At 44.2% G+C, this 19,214-nt stretch overlaps 1 protein-coding gene across 2 annotated transcripts in view; it reads right to left on the bottom strand.

Moving 5' to 3' along the window:
- The window catches only part of TTC28 (tetratricopeptide repeat domain 28), a 195,257-nt gene that overhangs the window by 73,080 nt on the left and 102,963 nt on the right, over nt 1-19,214 (bottom strand). For both annotated transcript variants that reach the window (XM_010582040.1, XM_010582041.1), the window contains exon 3: nt 1,923-2,070. In XM_010582040.1, the coding sequence (XP_010580342.1) occupies nt 1,923-2,070 (148 nt within the window). The remainder of the gene's footprint in view (nt 1-1,922; nt 2,071-19,214) is intronic.

The following is a 19,214-nucleotide window of genomic DNA, read 5'->3' as shown; positions in this document are numbered from 1 at the left end:
TGGGATTAAATGCAGACATAAGAGGACAGAAATAGTTGCTGTAACATGCCACCACTTATCATGCTTATCACTGCAAAAGCAGATACAAACTCAGTTCCTGTCTTAAGAAGCTTACTTAGAATTCTAGCCAGGTAATCCAGGCAAACATAGGGACAGAGACCGGTACAGACAAGGAGAAAGGAAGAAAAAGGAAAACACAAGGGAAGTGCTTCTGGTAACCTTCAAGTCCAGTAGGAAAGGGAGAACCAGCATGGTAACAGAAAGGCAGACATGGGGTTCATTAGTGCTCTTGTATGGGTCAGGGAAGAAACACAGCCACAACCAGGTGAAAGATGCGGCAACAGTGATTCAGTTATTGGGTAAGGGAGTTTCACCTTCATCCCTACGTAATTTGGACCCCCCCCCCCCCCCCCCCGAATCACCCAGTGACTGCATTTAATAATCTTTAGCACAACACTGACACTTACAACCCTTTTGCCTTTCCGATTGCTCCTCTTCTTTCTCTGAATGCAAGTATGCTGGAAGCTACCACTCACATCAGTCTATCCATGGCTTCAAACAATCTATTATCCTAGTGGAATCAAATTACAAGGGACTGGCTTTACACCAGAGGTAACACCTGGAGAGATCTTTTATGTCTCTCCTAGACAACGAGCTTACAGAAAGGGGACGAGAACAACACATAACAACTACTTAAGTGCTTGCAGAGTGCCTAGCACAGTGGGACTGCCTCTGAATAGTCATGACAGTGGTATGGTATACACACTCTCAAAGTAAAACTAGTACTTTATAAGCAAGGCTGATCTAAAATCTGTGAAACCAGTCAGCGGGAGGATACCAACTGGAAAGCAGCAACACTGAGAAGCACAGTAGGGAGCAGCAACGTAAACATATGGCTGCAGTGCAATAGGACAAAGAAGTCAGCCAAATTTGGGGATGCTTACATAGAAATACCATATCACCTGCATTCTAAGCAGCAGCCACAGTACCTTTGGGTACCAAATGAAATTAGCTTCACAAGGCAACTGCTATATAGAACAGAAACTTCCAGATGAATTCATTTTAGAGGATGGAGAAAAACACTAAGAAAGGAAGCACCAACACGAACATTTTTTCATTTCAGCGCTTCTTGGCCCCTAAGCCCTGGGGTCCCCAGCAGTATCTGTTGAGGATGAGAATTGCCATGTTCCCTCCTGGGAAATAGCATAAGGACATTGCAACACAAAGCTTGGAAGAGAAATAAAGCAAAGAGGAGACTACCTCCTTCCTCTAGAGAAGAAAATCCTGGAAATGGGGACATTATGAAAGAGAAGCAAAACGCTGTACAGCTAATATGGCTTCAAGGTCCATGTGATTTCAACACTCTTCCTGAATACAAGTGAATTAGCAGAGCAGCCTTTTTTGCCTTCTGGAACACTGTGTTTTGAAAGACATGAGTACCATGGAAAAGCTGCTGACGTGCTCTTCTGGGCAAACTCTGGCCTGGAGCATTTAAGACTCCCTGTTCCCAAAGGCCAAGCACCAGGCTTCGTGCTGGGAAGTTGTTCCAAGTAATAATAAAGCCAGGACCAGAGTAGCGCATACCTCTCATTCTGCACCAATACTGGACAAAAGACAAACACGAGCAAGGACTTCATTGGAACTGCTGCACAACACCAGCCTGATTCATGTCCACTGCCTCTCAAGCTGGCTATCACCATCTTGCTGTCCCACTGAATCAGAAGAGTATTTTTTTGTTCCTCCTCCAACTTCAGGCTCCCTTCTCTGACTCAGCAGAGAAGATAAATCCTGAAGTCTTTCCCTTCAGGCCTCCAGGTTCCCTCCCCCTCAGATGCTGGCAGAGTCAGCCATAGACTGAGACGACTGCCTCTAAGTACCTCAGCAGCAGACTGCCATCCTTGAGAAAATCTCCTGGTGCTTACCTCGCATGGGAGATTTCATGGCGGCCTCGACCATGCCAACCAGAAGCTGAAGACTCTTGGGATCCTGAGCCAGTCCTGACGCAAACGCTGCCAGTGCATCTGCATGACGTCCAAGATACTGAAGGGCCACACCCTGTCGGAAGTATGCCTGAAAAGCCAAAGGAAAGAAAAAATACCAATTACTTAATTGGTAGAAGTCACCAATAACAAATCTGCCTGTGACCCCATGCTGGTGGACACTGGGCTACACGATCACATTCTAGCTTCTTTGGTCACACTGGCTATAATTAGAAAAATCCAACACCACAGTTTGGTTTGTGACTGCCACCCAGCTGCTTATCCTCTTGGTGCAACAACTTTCTCAACCTTTGCAAGGCCTTTGAACTGTTCTGCACACCAGGGATGGTAATTACACTTAAGGCAAAGCTTTCCCCTTGGACTCCACCAATTAGTTATTCTTAACTACTTATAACCAAATGCTCATTCTCAAGACCTACATTTCTGTTCTCTTGGCTCACACAGCATACAAATAACTTGATTCCTTTCTCATCAGTTCTTGCCAATGAGTCCAATATAAATATCCAGCACTAGTAGAGACCAAAATGTACTGAAAGCTCAAGTTGCAATGAAATACAATGCAAAGATCCAGACAGGAGCTGAACCTTCTTTCTCCACACACATCCCCTAAAGCAGACACTGCCCAGCATCGTCCCACTTGTTGGGTGCAGTATATATACAGTTATATATAATACACATACATATACGTGTGTGTGTGTACATACATATATGCACTTCTTAGATTGAGGCAAGATACTCATAATTTTGAACATGTTTACAAGTGCATTTTTCTTTTGTTTCTTCCTGTCCGAGGAAACCATTCATGGGAATGTGCAATACCTTCAAAGTAACCTAAGTCTCTTGTAACCATGTATTTCCATTTCTACATCAGCAACAACATCAATATGCAGCTGCAAAGCATTTCCAAGCAGAGCTTCCGCATCTCCCTAAACTGTGAAACCAGGAACCTACACACAAAGCAAGAACTGTAGGAACATGTTCTGCTCACTCATAAAGCAATGGCAAAGCGCCGGCTCGAAGGGTATCCAGAACTTCCTTGAGATCTACTGGGCAAGAGATCACAGAAACCACAATCCAGTATTTACTCAATGTACTCAGGTATATTTGTAGCACATATATCTGGACATTATGTTATAAAAAGGTGTTGAACCTTTAAGCACCTTTGATGCCCGTTATTCAGGTTTTATCTTCATGTCCAGCTAATACCTTTCTGATGCAAACTTTGCTGCACTTTTGGTTCATTCAAAGCTCTTTCAATAGCACAAATAAAGCTCTCAGAACAGAAGATAAAACACTATTTGAATTTCTTAAAAAGCGTTTTAAGAACATAATACTTCTCCTTGAGATTGGCTCCTAGTATTGCTTTCATGGATAAGACCTCATCACTATTTCACTCTGTCTGTAATAGAAACCTGTACTCAAGATACATTAAGTATACACCTATAGAAGTTTTTTTACTTAAACAGGATAAATCTCCAATTAATATCCAAACTGGTGTTTCATTAGAGCTTTCAGACACTTTCGGAATACAGTCCAGGGAGGCAGAGATTAAGGAAAATCAGAAATGACATGAGAAATTTATAGACATGAATATTTAATCTCTTTTCCATTAGTAAGTCTTGATTGTAGAACCACTTTTAATGAATTCGATAAAAGCAAAATTCTTTTCATTAACCTTTAGCATAAATGTGTTCTTATTGAACCAAACAAGCTACTGTACCAGAAACCCAATTCAATGTTAATTAGATTACTAGCATGAAGTTTTAAATCAAAGAAAATACTAAGAACTAACAATGTGCAGTGGCCATCAAGCATGAGTCCTCCCAACAGCAAGTGAGCTGTCACCTAAATCATGGCATACACTTTTAAGTCCTTTTTCCGCAGAATTATCATCTAATTACTTTCTTTACCACCTGATGACAGAAGGCAGTTTGATGCAGCATGTCTCTGATAAGGACCTTTCCAGCCAACAAGGCTGGTCCAGGACAAACGTGCCTGCCTGATTCAATTACCAAGGATGCAGGCAAAAATACACAGCAGCCAACAACGAAACTTCATGTTGTGTGTAGGCGTCTCCAAGATCTCAAGCTTTACAGGAAGGTAGAAGCCTGCCATCTCCTCTCTCAAAACACTTACCACCAGGACAGATGGCACATCAGCGAATACGCATCTTCCTCACCACCACAGCAAGTCAACTAAACCCAGAAACCCAAATTCACTTGTATACAGGGTTTCAAGAAAAAGGCAGGAGGGAGGTGGATGCTACAGGCAGTGCAGACAAGCCTCCCACAGCCTACAGAAGACAGGAGTGCCACGGCTTTTTTTTCCAAGTTTCTGAAGGGACCACGTAGTGCAGTTCCCTCTCCCATCCCGTCCTATACACACAAAGGCTGTAGGGCAAGAAGTAACATACTCTTCAACGACAGGTGTGGCAACAACTAGCTTTCATGTCTCCCATGAAGGAAAATGGAGAAAAAGCAAGCCAGACAAAACACAGGTGAAGCCTCTGCCCTACTTCCAGTTCTCATACAGAAATCCAAGTGAACATCAGTTCCCCCAGGAGAAAATACACCACAGGTGCAATATCACAAGAGGGAGAAGAAGAAAAAAAAAAAAAGAAAAAAAAAAGGATCTCAGAGCACTTTGCAGAGGAGTACCAGGCCTGTTTTGCTCACCATTGCCTGCCCAAGAACTCTACAACCTCCACTGCAAGAGAAAGGCCCTGCCTAGCCAGGATGCACCAGTGGCTGCAGCGGGGACACTGATTTCTAGCACCTGCCCATCTGACCCTGTGGCTTTTGTGGAACACTGAGCACATCTCAAACACTGAGAAAACAGAGTCCTCATCCCCTGAGCTCTGCATAGAAAGGAGACACTACAGGCTCCAGATGACAGAAGACAGGCAGACAGGGACGAGATTCACAAACAGCATGCAATTCAGTACCATGCATTTCCAATGTCGTTTCTGGAAAGTGTTTTTATCCACTCCCCACATCTATTCCTGGAAGTCCCCCCTGGAAACCACTTAATTTGAATACAAACATGGCATTCAGAGTCCAAAAGAAAAACCTATTAATCGTAACTGAAAGGAAGATTTTGGCCATTTTTTCCCCCTTCCTTCCTTTCTCCTCCAGTTTCCAGCGTATACAGAACGTTCTCCACACATTGTGTTCCCCAAAGACCTTTAACAAAATAAATAAAAGCATTCACATCACCTATTTCCTCCCCAAGAGGCATTCACAAGTTAGTTTAGCATTGGAATGAAGACACCGTATCAAGGGAAAAAATCTGCAAAGAGGAAATGGTGAGAATCACCCTTTGGAAAAGGAGAGGAAAAGGAAAGGCAGGGAGCCAGCAGCTGCAGCTGAAGAAATGAGACAAGGAGCAGCTTTCCAGTCCTGACACAGACAGAGCCTTCCTACGCTTCAGTGAACTTTACATTTTTAATCACACTATGTGAAGATAAAAGAGTACTCACTCTACAGTAAAAGTTACATTAATTTTCCAGTGATCCCAGGTAAGAAAGAACTATTGATTCCTTTTAGGAAGATTAAAGCAACAAGAGAATAATGTTTTGCTAAAGACAAGATAAATGAACAGCAGGTGTTTTCTAACCCATGGCTCTTTGCATCCTCAATGTAATACAAAGAGCTGGAACCATCTTTTTCATTTTTGCAGTCTCTGCATCATACTTTCCAGGAACAAGGCACTGTGCAAAAGGAAAGTCTCACTCTCAGCTGGAATTTGGCACTAGCTACATCTCCCTCAATGGGAACTATTTTCTCCTCTCTTTGTGTTTGCACGATTGAACACATGCTCTGCCATTCTTATCTCCAGATTCACTGGCGTGCCATGGGTTAACAGCACCTGCACCCAACCTTCCAGCCAGAGCCGACTAGGTGCTGCACAGTACATCTACTGACCTCTCCACTGCCAGCCCCTGAAGTAAGAACTGGGAGAGCGGGATATGGCGCTACTGGCAGGAGCCTTCTGGGAAGGGAAGAGGATTAAAAGATAAAAAGCAGCCCTACCAAACAGCCGATCTTATCAGGTCAACGATACTAAATTAGAGAGGTTGTCAGCGAGTACTCCTATGCACGCACCTATGTGTCTTTAGTTCTGGGAAATCAGACCATACTGCGGTCTCATACAGTCATTCATTTTTTAGTCCACTGGACAACTAGCCTCACTTCAGCCAGTTTACAGATTTCATATAGCCAAGTGGAGATGGCCTGGAAAGGAGGACAAGGAGTAATTAGTGCTTTTTATCCATAATACCATTGAAAGCACTTGATATTCTGGAAGCAAAAATAAGTTATTCTAACTAATTAACTTGCAAAATATGTTTGGCACTTGAGACTTCAAAGCCATGCAGAAAATTGGCCCTGTAACAGAGGCTGCTCATATAGCAACTCCAAGTACAGAACGCCAGCGATCTGAAGTTGCATCGCTCCCAGCACAGAACCCATCCAAAAGGTAACAGGTCTTCCCACCTCATTCAGATTTTGTCCCCCTGCCCATTTTTTCAGACTTGCCTTTTTGCCCCATGCTTTTCAGAACGTGCTGTGTTTTCACGGCAAGAATATAGTTTTTAGTGCTTTTCTCTACCCTGAACTTCATTCTAGAACTGTTGTATGAACAAGAGAAGAACACAAAAGAAGACCTTCCTAATCGGACACTCCAGTTTTATGGAGGTGGATGATGGCTGGGCTGCGGCAGAGTCAATGTCTGCCTAACCAGGCATAATTTCTTTCTGTAATCCTAAGCATGAGTCCTATTTGTTCTGCTCAATTTATCGACCAGTGTAGTTTCTGTACAGGGTATTATTTTTCACCTGTGTTTATTACAGCCCATTTAATGCACAAGGAGAATTTCTATTTGTCCTACTAGGAGTTGCCACTGGACTGATTGCTGCAGTGTCCAGGCAATGCAAATAGAAACATGCTTGTCAGATTTTTGATCCTCATCGTCTGAGATCGCATGTAGGTAACTGTCTAGATCCTGAATATTGGATTTTCACATGCAGTCTGAAACTGGATTAGAATTTAAATACCATCATTGAAACGGCCGGTATCAAGAGGAGTTCTGAAACTTATATTAACCCTTCTACTATCAATATGCAAGAACTGTTTTAGGCAGAGCAATAGTAATTGGTTTATAATTAATACAAAACATGCAACGAAGATAAAAATATAATACAAAGAAAGAGAACATATGACTATGAATGGGAGCTCTAGGTTTCCCAGGATTCTGTTAAATAAAACCAAGGCCAGTAAAGGAAGCCCAAGACAACCCAATGCTTTTCTTACTGGGTAAATATCAAAATATACTTTAATTTTTTGGACCAGTGATCTAGGCAAATACTCATGCTGTACTGGCATCTATAGGGTCTCATACAACTCTTTGGGCTCATAGCATTTTTCCCAGTAGAATCCATGGCAATAAATCGTTCAGATCCTTAGCGTGTCTCACATGCAATGCTTGCAACAGTTAGAGGCAAGCAGCAGCCACTGGAGTTCAGTCCTGTCTTACCACGGTCTCTTGTAAGTCTGAAGCATGAGCTCATGTTTCTGGAATATAATTTAGTACCAGGGTACAAGCATTCTTCTAACAGTAGCCTGTATTATACTCTTTACTGGGCAGGATGGTATACTGTTTATAAATATTTTAGAACTGAGGGATTAACTGGCATGTAGGAGCCCTCTGAGAGAGTACTGTCACCTGGCTGTCTTAGGACACACTGAGATAGCCAGGCAGAAAACTGGGAGCCCTCCCATTCTCCCTGAAGCAGGGTAACCCTCTCCACAGTTTTATGCGCAGCAGACAACACATGTGCAGCTGTTCCTCTGCAAGCACTCCAGCAGAGATCCTGCTGGCTGCACGCGGCCCACAAGGAACGTAGCGACAAAGACTATCCCAGCTTCGGGATCTCCATCTGCCGAGGGTCAGGCCCCCCTTTGCCCCCCTGGATGGCCAGGGGCTCCTGCGCCTCCTCCCTTCTCTGCACAGCCCCCTTTCTGCAGGTGGCACCTCTGCCATTGTACATAGCAACACCGCACTGCCTTTCTGCGCCCATACCGCCTTGCTAGGGCTCATCTGATAACTCAGTCATCAAACTTCACATTCAGAGACTCATTTACATAATGAATTGCTGGCTGGTTTGTAACTGGATAATGGAAATAGAAGATCGAAACTGGAGCGGCATCAGAAGAACTTGGAGCAGAAAATTACTGTCAAACAAACATGGAAAACTTGAAAAAAAATGCTTCAGCTTTAGACAAAGACTCCCATTGTACACAGGGGAGGAAATTCAAAACACCTTTATGTTCATGTCGGCTTCAGACTCTGGACAACCAGCTATCTGGACAGGAAAGGCAAATACATCGAAAACGCTTCTTCCACAATGTTCCCTTGGTTTGCCAGATCAGGACATGATGCCAAAAATAGCACGAATAATCTATGATGCATTTAATTGGCCTGTTCCGAGCCTGTGGAACACCTCCTGGACAGACAGACCCACTGCCCTGCACAGGACTGCTCTGCGCCCACCAGCCAGCTCCCTCACTGCCGCCCACAGGAGCCGGGCCAGCAGTGACGAATACGACACGCATGACGAACAAAAAGGAGGAAAATGTGGGAACAGCCGCTACGGCTTCTTGGGGCCAAGCACCAGGTTGAATCTTTCCTCTCCCCTTGTAACTGCTTTACAGCCAAATTTTAGAGAAAAATACAGGACAAATCTCGGCTGTGGGATTTCAGGAATGTGAGGAGAGGGAAGAATGCGCTTTAATTCAGAACACATGCAGCACATGCATAAATACTGCTTGCTGTCCACATGAACTGAACTCCTCCTTTCACAAGTTAAGGTTGCACCCTAGATAACAATTTTCCTTCACAGTCTGTGTACTCAGCTGGCACCTGAACCACTACCGTTAGCCTGCCCTAAAGAACACAAGCAGAGATCTGACAAATTTGTTGTCTTTGCAGCACAGCTTCTTTATCTTCTACCAGTTTCCAAGGTGCCTCTTACAGGAACTCACTACTCAAGAAATGGAAATTTCCTCTAAGCCCCACTGAGCCTATACAGAAAAACAGGATGGAGGGTGTAAAGTATCATGCCTTGTTTTATCCAAAGAGCACTTAATTATTCCTATTGATTGTGCTTCCACTATCTCCAGTAGTGCCCACCTGAATTAAATGGAATCATCAGTAATAAAGAGTCGAATCTTTGCTTAGTTGAAGTTAACCGCCCAGCTTTTCACACAGCTTATTGTTTTTGCTCCATTCTTGCTCACTTCAGGCTCACTCTATAAACAGCAGCTACAATCTAGATCCCCTCTTCAGAGAGCATCCCTCACCTTTCATAACAGTGCGTGGTCACAGACAATCTTCATATCTTTATCAGCCACAGCTCTTAAGCCTTATTTAATAGCAAGAACTAGCCATGAGTGGAGAAAAGTGCTCTAGACAAGTAACAACCAGTCTGTTGATGCCCAAATACAGGACAGGGAAAGCACAACCAGCCTCTTGTGTTTAAGGCTGACAGGCACAGTTGCAAGTACAGCATCTTCTAAAATTCCTCCACAAGTCAACAGGGACAAAGTTCTGCTCAATTTCTGGCTAAACAATTTGCTTTAGAAATTGCAGAAGAAAAGATAATCCACCTTTCACCCTGCTCAGAAGTAACACCAATCTTGGTAAGATATTATTAGAGATTTAATAGATACAGAATTACACAAAACTTAAAATAAATGGATTAGATGACACCTGTAGGCTGCTTCTCAGTGAAGTTTAGGGCAGTGGCAGGACTGTTTTTAACACCGTATTACCTAGTGCTTTGTTTAGTTTCAGCACTGTACCATGATTTAAATTGTATTAACGTTTGATATTTAACTGCCAGTGTACATCTGCACACAATTCTCCCAATTCTAACAATGCTGAAAGTGTTGAGAACCTTTGCAGAGCTCAAGAATATACAAACATATGCTACTATTTGTTCTTACACCCTTAAAAGCAAAAACAAATAAAAAAGCAGTACAAAGGGAAGAAAAGAGGGAATAATAAAAATCATGTCCTAAACTGGAAGACATCCACCAGAAGAACTTTTTGCTATTCAGCTTGAGCGTTCCAGCACAGAGTTTCATTGTCTCACTTCAAATTACTCATCTGAGTAGCAGCTCAAATGACTGCCCCCCCCCACCTCCTTCAGCATTTCTCCATTTTGCATGCTGGCAGGCTGTGCAAGTTTAGGTGGATCACACTGAAAACCCACAATAAAATCCAGAAATGAGACATTAAAGCATCTGGTCAGCCCACAGTCATGACGCTTGGCATTCACAACAAATCCAGCAGGGGATATTTCAAAGATCCATGTTAGTGGACAGACAGTCCTGACATAGGTGATCTGGATTCACAGTTAAGACAATAGGTCTTTTCCCAGCTGTGCGACTGCTGATTAAACTAACATTATACAATGATTTGTAATTGCCATCTTGCAGTGAGACTACAGAGGATGACCAAAATCCTGACATCTGGACATAAGAATAATACTATGGTGGTTGTTGTCAGCATTACTCTGTTCTTTCTGGCCAGCAACTCCAGCAGACAACATTAACGGCACATCTGCACATCCAGCCAAGGTGCAGCACACAGTTACCAGCCAAGGGAGCACTGGGCTCCCACAGCACACAAACCACAGGACAACACACTCGAGTGGCACTCTCATGGGAAAATACTGGCAAGCATCTGACAGCAAAGCCTCCTTTCAGTCTCACAGTATGCAGATGCCAGACACCCTGCAGATGAGTAGTATATCCTATGCAATGGTACCTAAATTACCAGAAGAGAGACAAATTTATTACAATACCTGTCACCCCTGAGGCAGTGCTTAGGCTACCTAGATGGAAGCCATCGACAGACCATCTTACCCAAAAACACAGCCAACTGCCTGGCCACTGGCTTCCTCCCCCATCCTCATTCCCCAGCAGGACATGTCCTGCTACCCCCAGCTCATCTTCTGCATGGCAGTGGGTCCTGGCAGTCCAGTCTCTCAAAACTACATCCACACTTTTGGTTTTCTCCAAATCCAGGCACTCTCCCTCTGCCCTGAAGACTGGACCCTCTTGGCTTCACTCTCCATCTACAAAATCCCTCCATGTCTTGCACTTCTCTATTACCTGTGGTACATTGGCCTGTTTCCAGCTGCTGTTTGATTGCTGCCATTCTGAAAACCATTTAGGGTTGTTTTGGAAATGCATGCGCTTGTGCCTACTGAAGTAACCTGAGATAAAATGGAATTCGCCAATATCAAGACAGCTGGAAGGCAGAGACGGTGACTTGCATACCAGCGATTTGGAGTTAGAAAGTGCCATCTCCAATTTTGAGTCCAATAACCAATAAAACATATGCTTTCTGTCACCCTTCTCCTCCTTAGGGATTTCATCTGTAATCTCTGAACCTGAGCATGCTTACGTCTAACAGCCGTAATGGCCGACCATTCCAAAAAGGAAGACCGGCCAAGTGTCCCTTACCTTCTTCCTTACATGCTCTACCATTTAGATTCAAGCCCAGCCACAAAGTCATTTCAGGTATTTTGATTTTCATTCAAAGAAAGAACAAGCAACTTTTGGCCAGGGGAAGTGACACAGCCAGACTGCACAAAGCGAATGAGCAGCTCTGCAGAAAGGACCCAGGAGTCTGGACTCAGCAATGGGCAGCTCTTAAAAGGCTCTGAGCAAAAACTTCAGCTCCAAAAACCCCTTCATTTTATTGAGTCCATCAAGCACTACTGAAAATAATCATTTCTGAGTGACAAGACAATTAGTGACTCAAGTAACAACACCTGCTAAACCAGGGCAGCTGTGTACCTGGATCTGCACAACAGTCATAATTTGTTTCATAGTCAATGGTGGAAGCTATTGTTTCCCACCAAACAGGTACAGTGCTGAACCAGCTAACCTGATGAGTGCATGAAAACAGCACAGTTACGTGCTCAGGAGGCAGGAAGGCTGCGGAGGGGAGCGACAGCCCACGCACAGCTCCAGCTCTGCCGGGTCTCTGGTGCACTCAAAAGGACTTCTAACAGAGGTCATTTCTGCACCAAGCTTCTATCTCCAGGCATCTCTTCAATCAACAGATTTGTTCAAGATCACAAGGTTTTGTTTCAACATAAGTGACAAAATCAGTATAACTTTGTGAAAGCACATTTAGACTATAAGAGCAGACTTTCCAGAAGTACCACAGCACCATGTACGGCAAAGGTCAGGCAATGAGACAGACACAAACAATAGGAAGTAGGTTCAAAATGTTGGTAAGACACTTTGGTATGGTTATACTGAAGTGTTACAAAACAGAAGACTGCCTAGATGGGCTGCAGGAAAGTAGAACAACGGATCTCCACAGCTTTGAAATTTTCCTTTGTCTATGGCAAAAGGATAGGGCTCAAAATTAGTTCAGGATACTGAACCACCTACACAAACTAACACAGCAGCAGCTCAGCCTTCCTTTCAACTACATGACTGATCTGGCCATATCATGTAGCAAACGGTTATCTGTCAATCACCTTACAAACTTAATTCAGACACATAAAAGATGATCTGTTCGAAGTTGGCTAATAAGAAAATTAAGATTACTAATTACATATGCTGCGATCAGTTTATGGTTTCAACACCACAACTTTGTGGCTTAAATGAACACTGGGAAATCAAATGTCACGTTCCTGAATCTTTCCCTTCCCATCTGGAAATCTAAATCAGATGTGAAGAAGAGGTGACAGCTCAGCATTTCCATGAAGCATGTGTTCACTGGCATCCCCAAAGTGCCTTATGCAGACTCCTTCTGACCTCCTGCCAAGTTACGGTGTCCAAGCAATCACTGAAGGACCATGGGGGACTTCTGGGGTCATCCAGCAAGTTTGCTCCTCATTTTCACCTGGAAGTATTTGCTTCAGGATTGTTAAGAGAGAGGTGGATGGATATTAGGTGTAGCAGTCAATGGCAGAGTGAAAAGATCCAGCACAAATCCTCTGAGATTTCATTAAAGCTGCCACAGTTCTTAAGTTTGTATAAAAAGAGGGGAGGGGAAGGTTTAGAGAATCAGGTCTCTTACCTCACCAATGTATTTTATCCAAATGACTCAAAACCTCCGTAACTGCTGAAAGTCAGGTAAACTTTGATCAGCATCAAATGTAAACAGCAATTTGAATGTCAAAAGAACTAGAGCATTACAGTATTTTAAACAGGCATTTCAGGATTTTAACACAGATGGTTTTCCCAACATACGAGACACGTTCCACTGAAGCAACAGCTCTGCATAGGTGCAAGCGTGCTGGAACACACCTTGAGAGCCTCCAGAATTATGCTGGGCTTTGTGGTAAACAAGCCCTGAAGCCACTTCCCTAGCATACATCTCCATGGGTCCATTCTAAAGACTGCCCCGATCTTGAGCTACATCCCTATCTCAGAATAGAAACAAGTGAAGAAGAAAAAAATATCAGAACAGTACAATCTCCAAGAGCCATCAAAATAGAAGACAAAAGAAAGATGAAATACACAATAGTAAAGGCGCAGGATAACAGTGACTTGCAATGTATTCACACCCAGGTGGCTGCAGTGTACCCTGCAGGATGGAGCTGGTGCATACCCCTTGGAGAAGGGCCTCGTGCTTAGGAGGGACCGTGACAAAGAAGCCCAGCACACATCTATTGCAGACACGAACTCCTGCCTCTTGGCTCACAGTCCCCTGTCCCGTCCCACCCCCCCGTCTGTGCTCAGTCAGCACCGCCTGCCAAGAAGGACAAAGCTGATGATGGGGGAAAGGGGAAAAATCAAGTTTGCAGAAGTACTAAATATATAAATCTCTGGCCAAGGTGAACGTGGGAAAAATTCTTCAGGAGGGCCGTCACATTTAGCAAGTTTTGCCAGATCATTACTCTTGTAATGCAAAGGGGAGAAACAGCAACACCATGTTTCCTTATTATGACTCGCCTCCTTTATCACAGATCTCTGAAGCACCAAGTAATTTAGTAGTTGCTATGGAAACTGCTAGTTTTATTGAACAGCCCTGAAAGGGTCAAGAGGTACCATGAAACTGGCCAACTGTAAGTTATTTCCCTGCTAAACATCTGCTTCATTTTAGTTGCCCTACCACTTCTCTGGTTTGTTGTTAGAACAGTATTTGGACTGACTCCAGAATAGGTGTCATTCTTCAGTGGGGCTGCAACAGGTAGGTCCAAAAATAGCAATTTTCATGCGCCAATACACTGTAAAATCCGTCACACAGAGAAGCCATACTGAGGGCAGAACGGCTAAGGGACTGTGGGACTATTCCTTCTCCCACACATCAGCACTGACCTGAGACAGTGGGAACCAGCATGAAACTTACGTTTTCCACTGTGATCCCCAGAGGTCTCATATTGCTGCTTACAACAGCCATGAAACGAACAACCTACCAGACTGATCCACTCATGCCTTTGGAGAAGGTATGCAACAGACCAGTAGAAGAGTGCTCATTTCTGTGCTCAGCTTCCTAACCCTGAGACAGGACAGTCTCCCTTGCTAGCATGGGTCTGTGCTCTAGGAACACAAAACATCCCATTGCCTGCACTGGACTACCAGAAAACAAAGTGATCTATCTTCTTTTATTCATCATGTGGAAATTACAAACGCCAGTTAGCAGCATCTATTCCTACAGGCAAGGAGAACAGCGAGAGTACTGGCTGCATCTCCAACAGCTATTGAACTCACTAGATTTGTTTCAGTCCCACAAAAGTGCCTTCCTTCCCAAATCCCTTATTATCGCTGCTTCTTGAATGCGTCTGTTGTAAACCCAAAAGCATCAGCAAAAAGCAATAAGAGTGTAGGAGCAAGGTTTCATCTGTGGAGGATGCAAACAGCTTTTCAGTGCAGAGGCACTCCCTGTTTCTTTTCCATGGACAGAAAGCTGCTCTAGGCAGCATCACCTGGAAAACCTTATTCCAACATCCTGTACCTTCAAGTTACAACTGTACTTAACTCAAATAACTGGGGTGGGCAGGAGAGAACATTTTATTACAGAACATACCTGAATTTAAGAGGCTGCATGCTCTCTAATGACAACCATGCCCAAGCTCTTTGCCCAGGGCAAGCCAGTAAAGGGCAGGCTGTGTTCCTTCCCCACAAGTTCCCTCCATTCCTCATTTGGCTGAAATTATCCAAGTGATGACAAAGAAAGCAAAAGCTACGTCTGTTTAGACAAGTTTTGGTCTTTCTCACATATCCTGTGAACTCCATTACTTCTGTGAAGTCCTGGCTTGGAAGAAAATATTCTAAACTCTGAGGCATTTGGCATGCCTTGGTATGGAGACTCCAGCCCTTATTCAGACTTTCCATCCCAAGGAACCCCAGGAGAAATGAAGACATTTCTCTGTACATCCACAGGAAAAATTTCCCCTTTGTCAGGTGGTGAGTTTGTAATATTAATATTGGTTCTCTTTTCTAAAATCATCCACCACGCGCTAAAACTTCCACACACCAGAACACAGCACATACCTTAGTGCTGCCTCTGTTGGGACACACTCAGTGGAAGAAGAGCTGGAATGAGCTCTTCGCAATGGCCACTGCTGCAGCCTCAAGCAGGGCTGGTGGCTACTAGTGGCTCTCACGATGCTGGAGCTTTCCTGCCTGCAGAGCATACGTCTGGACTCCTGAGAAAATTATCAGTGGATGACTCCATTCAGATCAGGCCTCTATCCCTAAGTGCACACGCTCAAATTCTTGTGTTATCACACTCTTATTTAAGACTTGCAACCACAGTCTGGAGTCTTTTTGGAAAGCAGATCCCCCAGTGAATTGTGTGACGTTCTTTAAAAAACATCTCTACCCAGTGAAGACTAACAATTTTAACTTTAACAATTGTCTTGCAACTACTCTGTCCCTTGAAGACAGCAAGTTGCCTGCACAGCTAAAGGGCATGAGGTCTGCCCTACGCACATCTTTTCTCTTCTGCGACCGGCACCAAGTCACTCCCAGTCTGCAACAATCATCAGCTAACCCCTGAAACATGCAACGGTGCAAGGGACGGGCTTGAATACAGGGTGCATGGCTGGAAGTTTCTTAGAGAGAAGGGACCAAGTGCATGCTTGGTTCTTTCTATTAACAAACGCGCTCTTCCCAGAACAAGGGGCCTCATGGCAGGCAGAGGAAGGAGCAAAACTTAGGTCAAGAGAAGTCCAAAAGGCGCAGAGTGTGAAGGAAGGGACTGTCTTCTCATAGTTGCGTGTAATACTAGGACTGTACAGAAACTGCAAATTATGCCAACGCAAATACACCAAAACCAAGAGGAACATTCCTGTGTCACAGTTACTTCCAGCTAACAGCACTTCATTACACTTGGACTCTGATGCAGGCAGGTGCTGGGTGGTAGAAAAGCTTCCCTATGTACAAATACGGCAGGACATGCCCAGCAAAGAGAGGTCATGCATCTCTAGAGGCATGGACTCAGGAATGCTGAAGGAGAAAGCCAAGCGCCGCCCTGCCCCAAGGCCAAAGCTGGGCCAGAGGACCATAAGTCCCAGTTTACTGAAGCTGCTCAACATCAAGCATTCATTCTCTCCTGACTAACAGACACAGCAACTGCCCCTACAAAACCAACAGCATGAGGTTTTCGGTAGCAAGGATCTGTTTGGCATTCAGCAGCTAAACACCTCTCAGTAACGGCCACTGCACAGCCGGCTCTTGCTTCAACCGGGAGTCCCTCAGGACAGGCAGAAACCAAGCAGGCCCTCAAGTGCAAGGCACACACCACCTGCGGAGACCTCATCAGCAGTGCCCCCGAGGATAAACCCTTTGTTAACTACTTCTTGCAACTTCCTCTTCCACTGGCCTCTATTTTGGCATTTCCACAGAGATTTTCTGAAAAACAGTATGTTGCTGTTTCACTGCAGCATTCTTGCAGAATAAATGCAGCCATGGTGAAAACTAAAATGTATCTCTAGGGAAAGAGAAAGTTAGTAATAATTACAGTTTTCTGAGGAAATCGTCAGACAATAGGGACGGCTGTGGCCTCTTCACTTTATGTGAACTATAAAAATTCGAATACCCTTGGGCAAGAGGTTTAAGACAGTAAGCAACAAGAAAAATTCCTCCACAAGGTACCAAGAAAAAGCCACAACAACAAAGAGCAGAAAGCACTGTCTGCTGCTTGCCACCAGCCTGCAACTCCATCAGGGTGCCAGGAGGTGAACAAGCAGGCTTAGTGAATAATTGAAGACACAATAATGAAACCTCAGAATGTCAGAGACATAATACAGTTTTGTAGGTTTCATCACAAAGCCTTTGAATTCCCAAATAAGACACACTGAATAATTTATCCTTGTGTCAATACTGGGTCAGCAGCTGTTCACTCACAGCTAACGATGCTCCAACATGCTTCAAGACACTTGAATGAGTCTGAACAGATTAATGTGCAGGGTCCAGAGGGTAGAGGTGATGGAAATTCAACCCATTCACCCTTCCAAACACTAAGCTCAGATAAACACATGTAGACCCAGCAGTCATGTCACGTGCATGAGGCCCCACAGGTTCTGAACCTGCTTCAAGGCTGCCCAACACCACCTCGTCCTGGTGCTGCTCCTCAGCAGCAAGAGAGCAGGAAGCTAACCTATGCTCACCTGGCTCCAGGCTGGCATTTACCACCCCGTCACCCAGACCTGTGCTCATCCAATTTGAACCCAGAGCCTCACCCTAGTTTATGGTCCCCTACTAGTTGTATCAGTCATGGCATGGGGAAAAACAAAAAAATCCCAAAAAACCCCAAAACACTCAAGCCAAAGGAGTCAGCCCCGTCCTTCTGCTCTAAAGCACTCTCTCTCATACAGCTAACAGAGACACTCAGAGACACTCATCCCAGGAACCTGATTTCATGGCCTTGTTAAATAGGAAGGTCAGTATATTTGGGGAAAAATAACATGACTGACAATATAAACTATGAATCTGCTTCTTTTAATTTGGAGTACTCCCTGTGGGCTCCTGGCTTCACAAAGTAGCGTCTGCTATCCTGTATCTGAGCCCATCCTTCAGCTGCATACTGACACGAGCTGTCCCCGCTGAACTGCTCTGTGAGCCAACAGAACAAACCTTTTGCAGACCCGCTGAGTTCACACATCAAGTGCTGCCAAACAGAAACACTGCATACAGTGTTGTGGCCTGACAGACAAAAAATTGTGAGAACAAACTCATGCATGCAGTTTTATTAGAATTCCACATCAGTTTCCCAGTTCTGCTGCAACTGCCTGAAGTACAGCATTTGCAGCTCTGGCAAAGACACCCACTTTATTTGATTATGCATGTTCTTCCCAGCATCCAAAATGAACAACAGCAGAAAAACTGTAACTGTCTGTCATATCTAGAAGTCCCCAGTCATAGCTCTAGGATATTAAATACTACTCACTCAGCAGAACAGGCAGTGTCCAGCACAGCAGAACTTGGTACCTAATTGTATGTGAAAAAACAGGTAATATACCAAGTCAAGAAGAAAGTGTGAATGAGGACAAAGACCCCACTGAAATATTAATTCTAGTACGATGAGCACTGCATAGCCTTTGTCTAGCCATCATCTGGAACTTGCCAGGTATTTATGTGCACTCAGATTTTAACAGCTGATTTTATTGGTTTAGTTTTAATTTTTTTCATGTTTTTAGCATTCACTGATGGGCAAGCACATGAGCAGCAATCCACACCTGGTCTGTTTAACCAAGAGCTGTACGGCAGCAGGTACAAATCCCAGTATTTCCAAGGGAAATTCCACAATTACCACACTCAACCACCCGTGATAGGGTCAAAGAGTACAGCTCAATCTGTCCTGGAAATCTGCTTTAGATAATATGAATACCCAGGCACCTAACACACACAACAAAGCTTGCAGGATTTAAGTCAATTCTCAACCACCAAGGACTTACCCAAACGTTACAGTCTTGAAGCAGCCCCCATCAATACTAACTGACCTGGTGGCATGAGTAATTACCTCCTAGTTCATCCTTTAAATGACAGAAGAATTCTTCTCAGCTGAGCTATTCCCCTGAGCATCTCCCTGGGAGGAGAGAGCACCATATTAGAAGCAGAGCTGCATGCTTGTAGCTTTCCCTGCAGAAAAGGCAAGTTCTCACTAATGAATTTCCCTCTCCACCTATGCTCACATTAGTTTTGTAAAGTATCAGATTATTGGGGGGGGGGGGGGGAG

This window comes from Haliaeetus leucocephalus, unplaced genomic scaffold, assembly GCF_000737465.1.
Source record: "Haliaeetus leucocephalus isolate CR32 unplaced genomic scaffold, Haliaeetus_leucocephalus-4.0 Scaffold840, whole genome shotgun sequence".
NCBI lineage: Eukaryota > Metazoa > Chordata > Aves > Accipitriformes > Accipitridae > Haliaeetus > Haliaeetus leucocephalus.
This window is presented reverse-complemented; position numbering and strand designations above follow the sequence as displayed.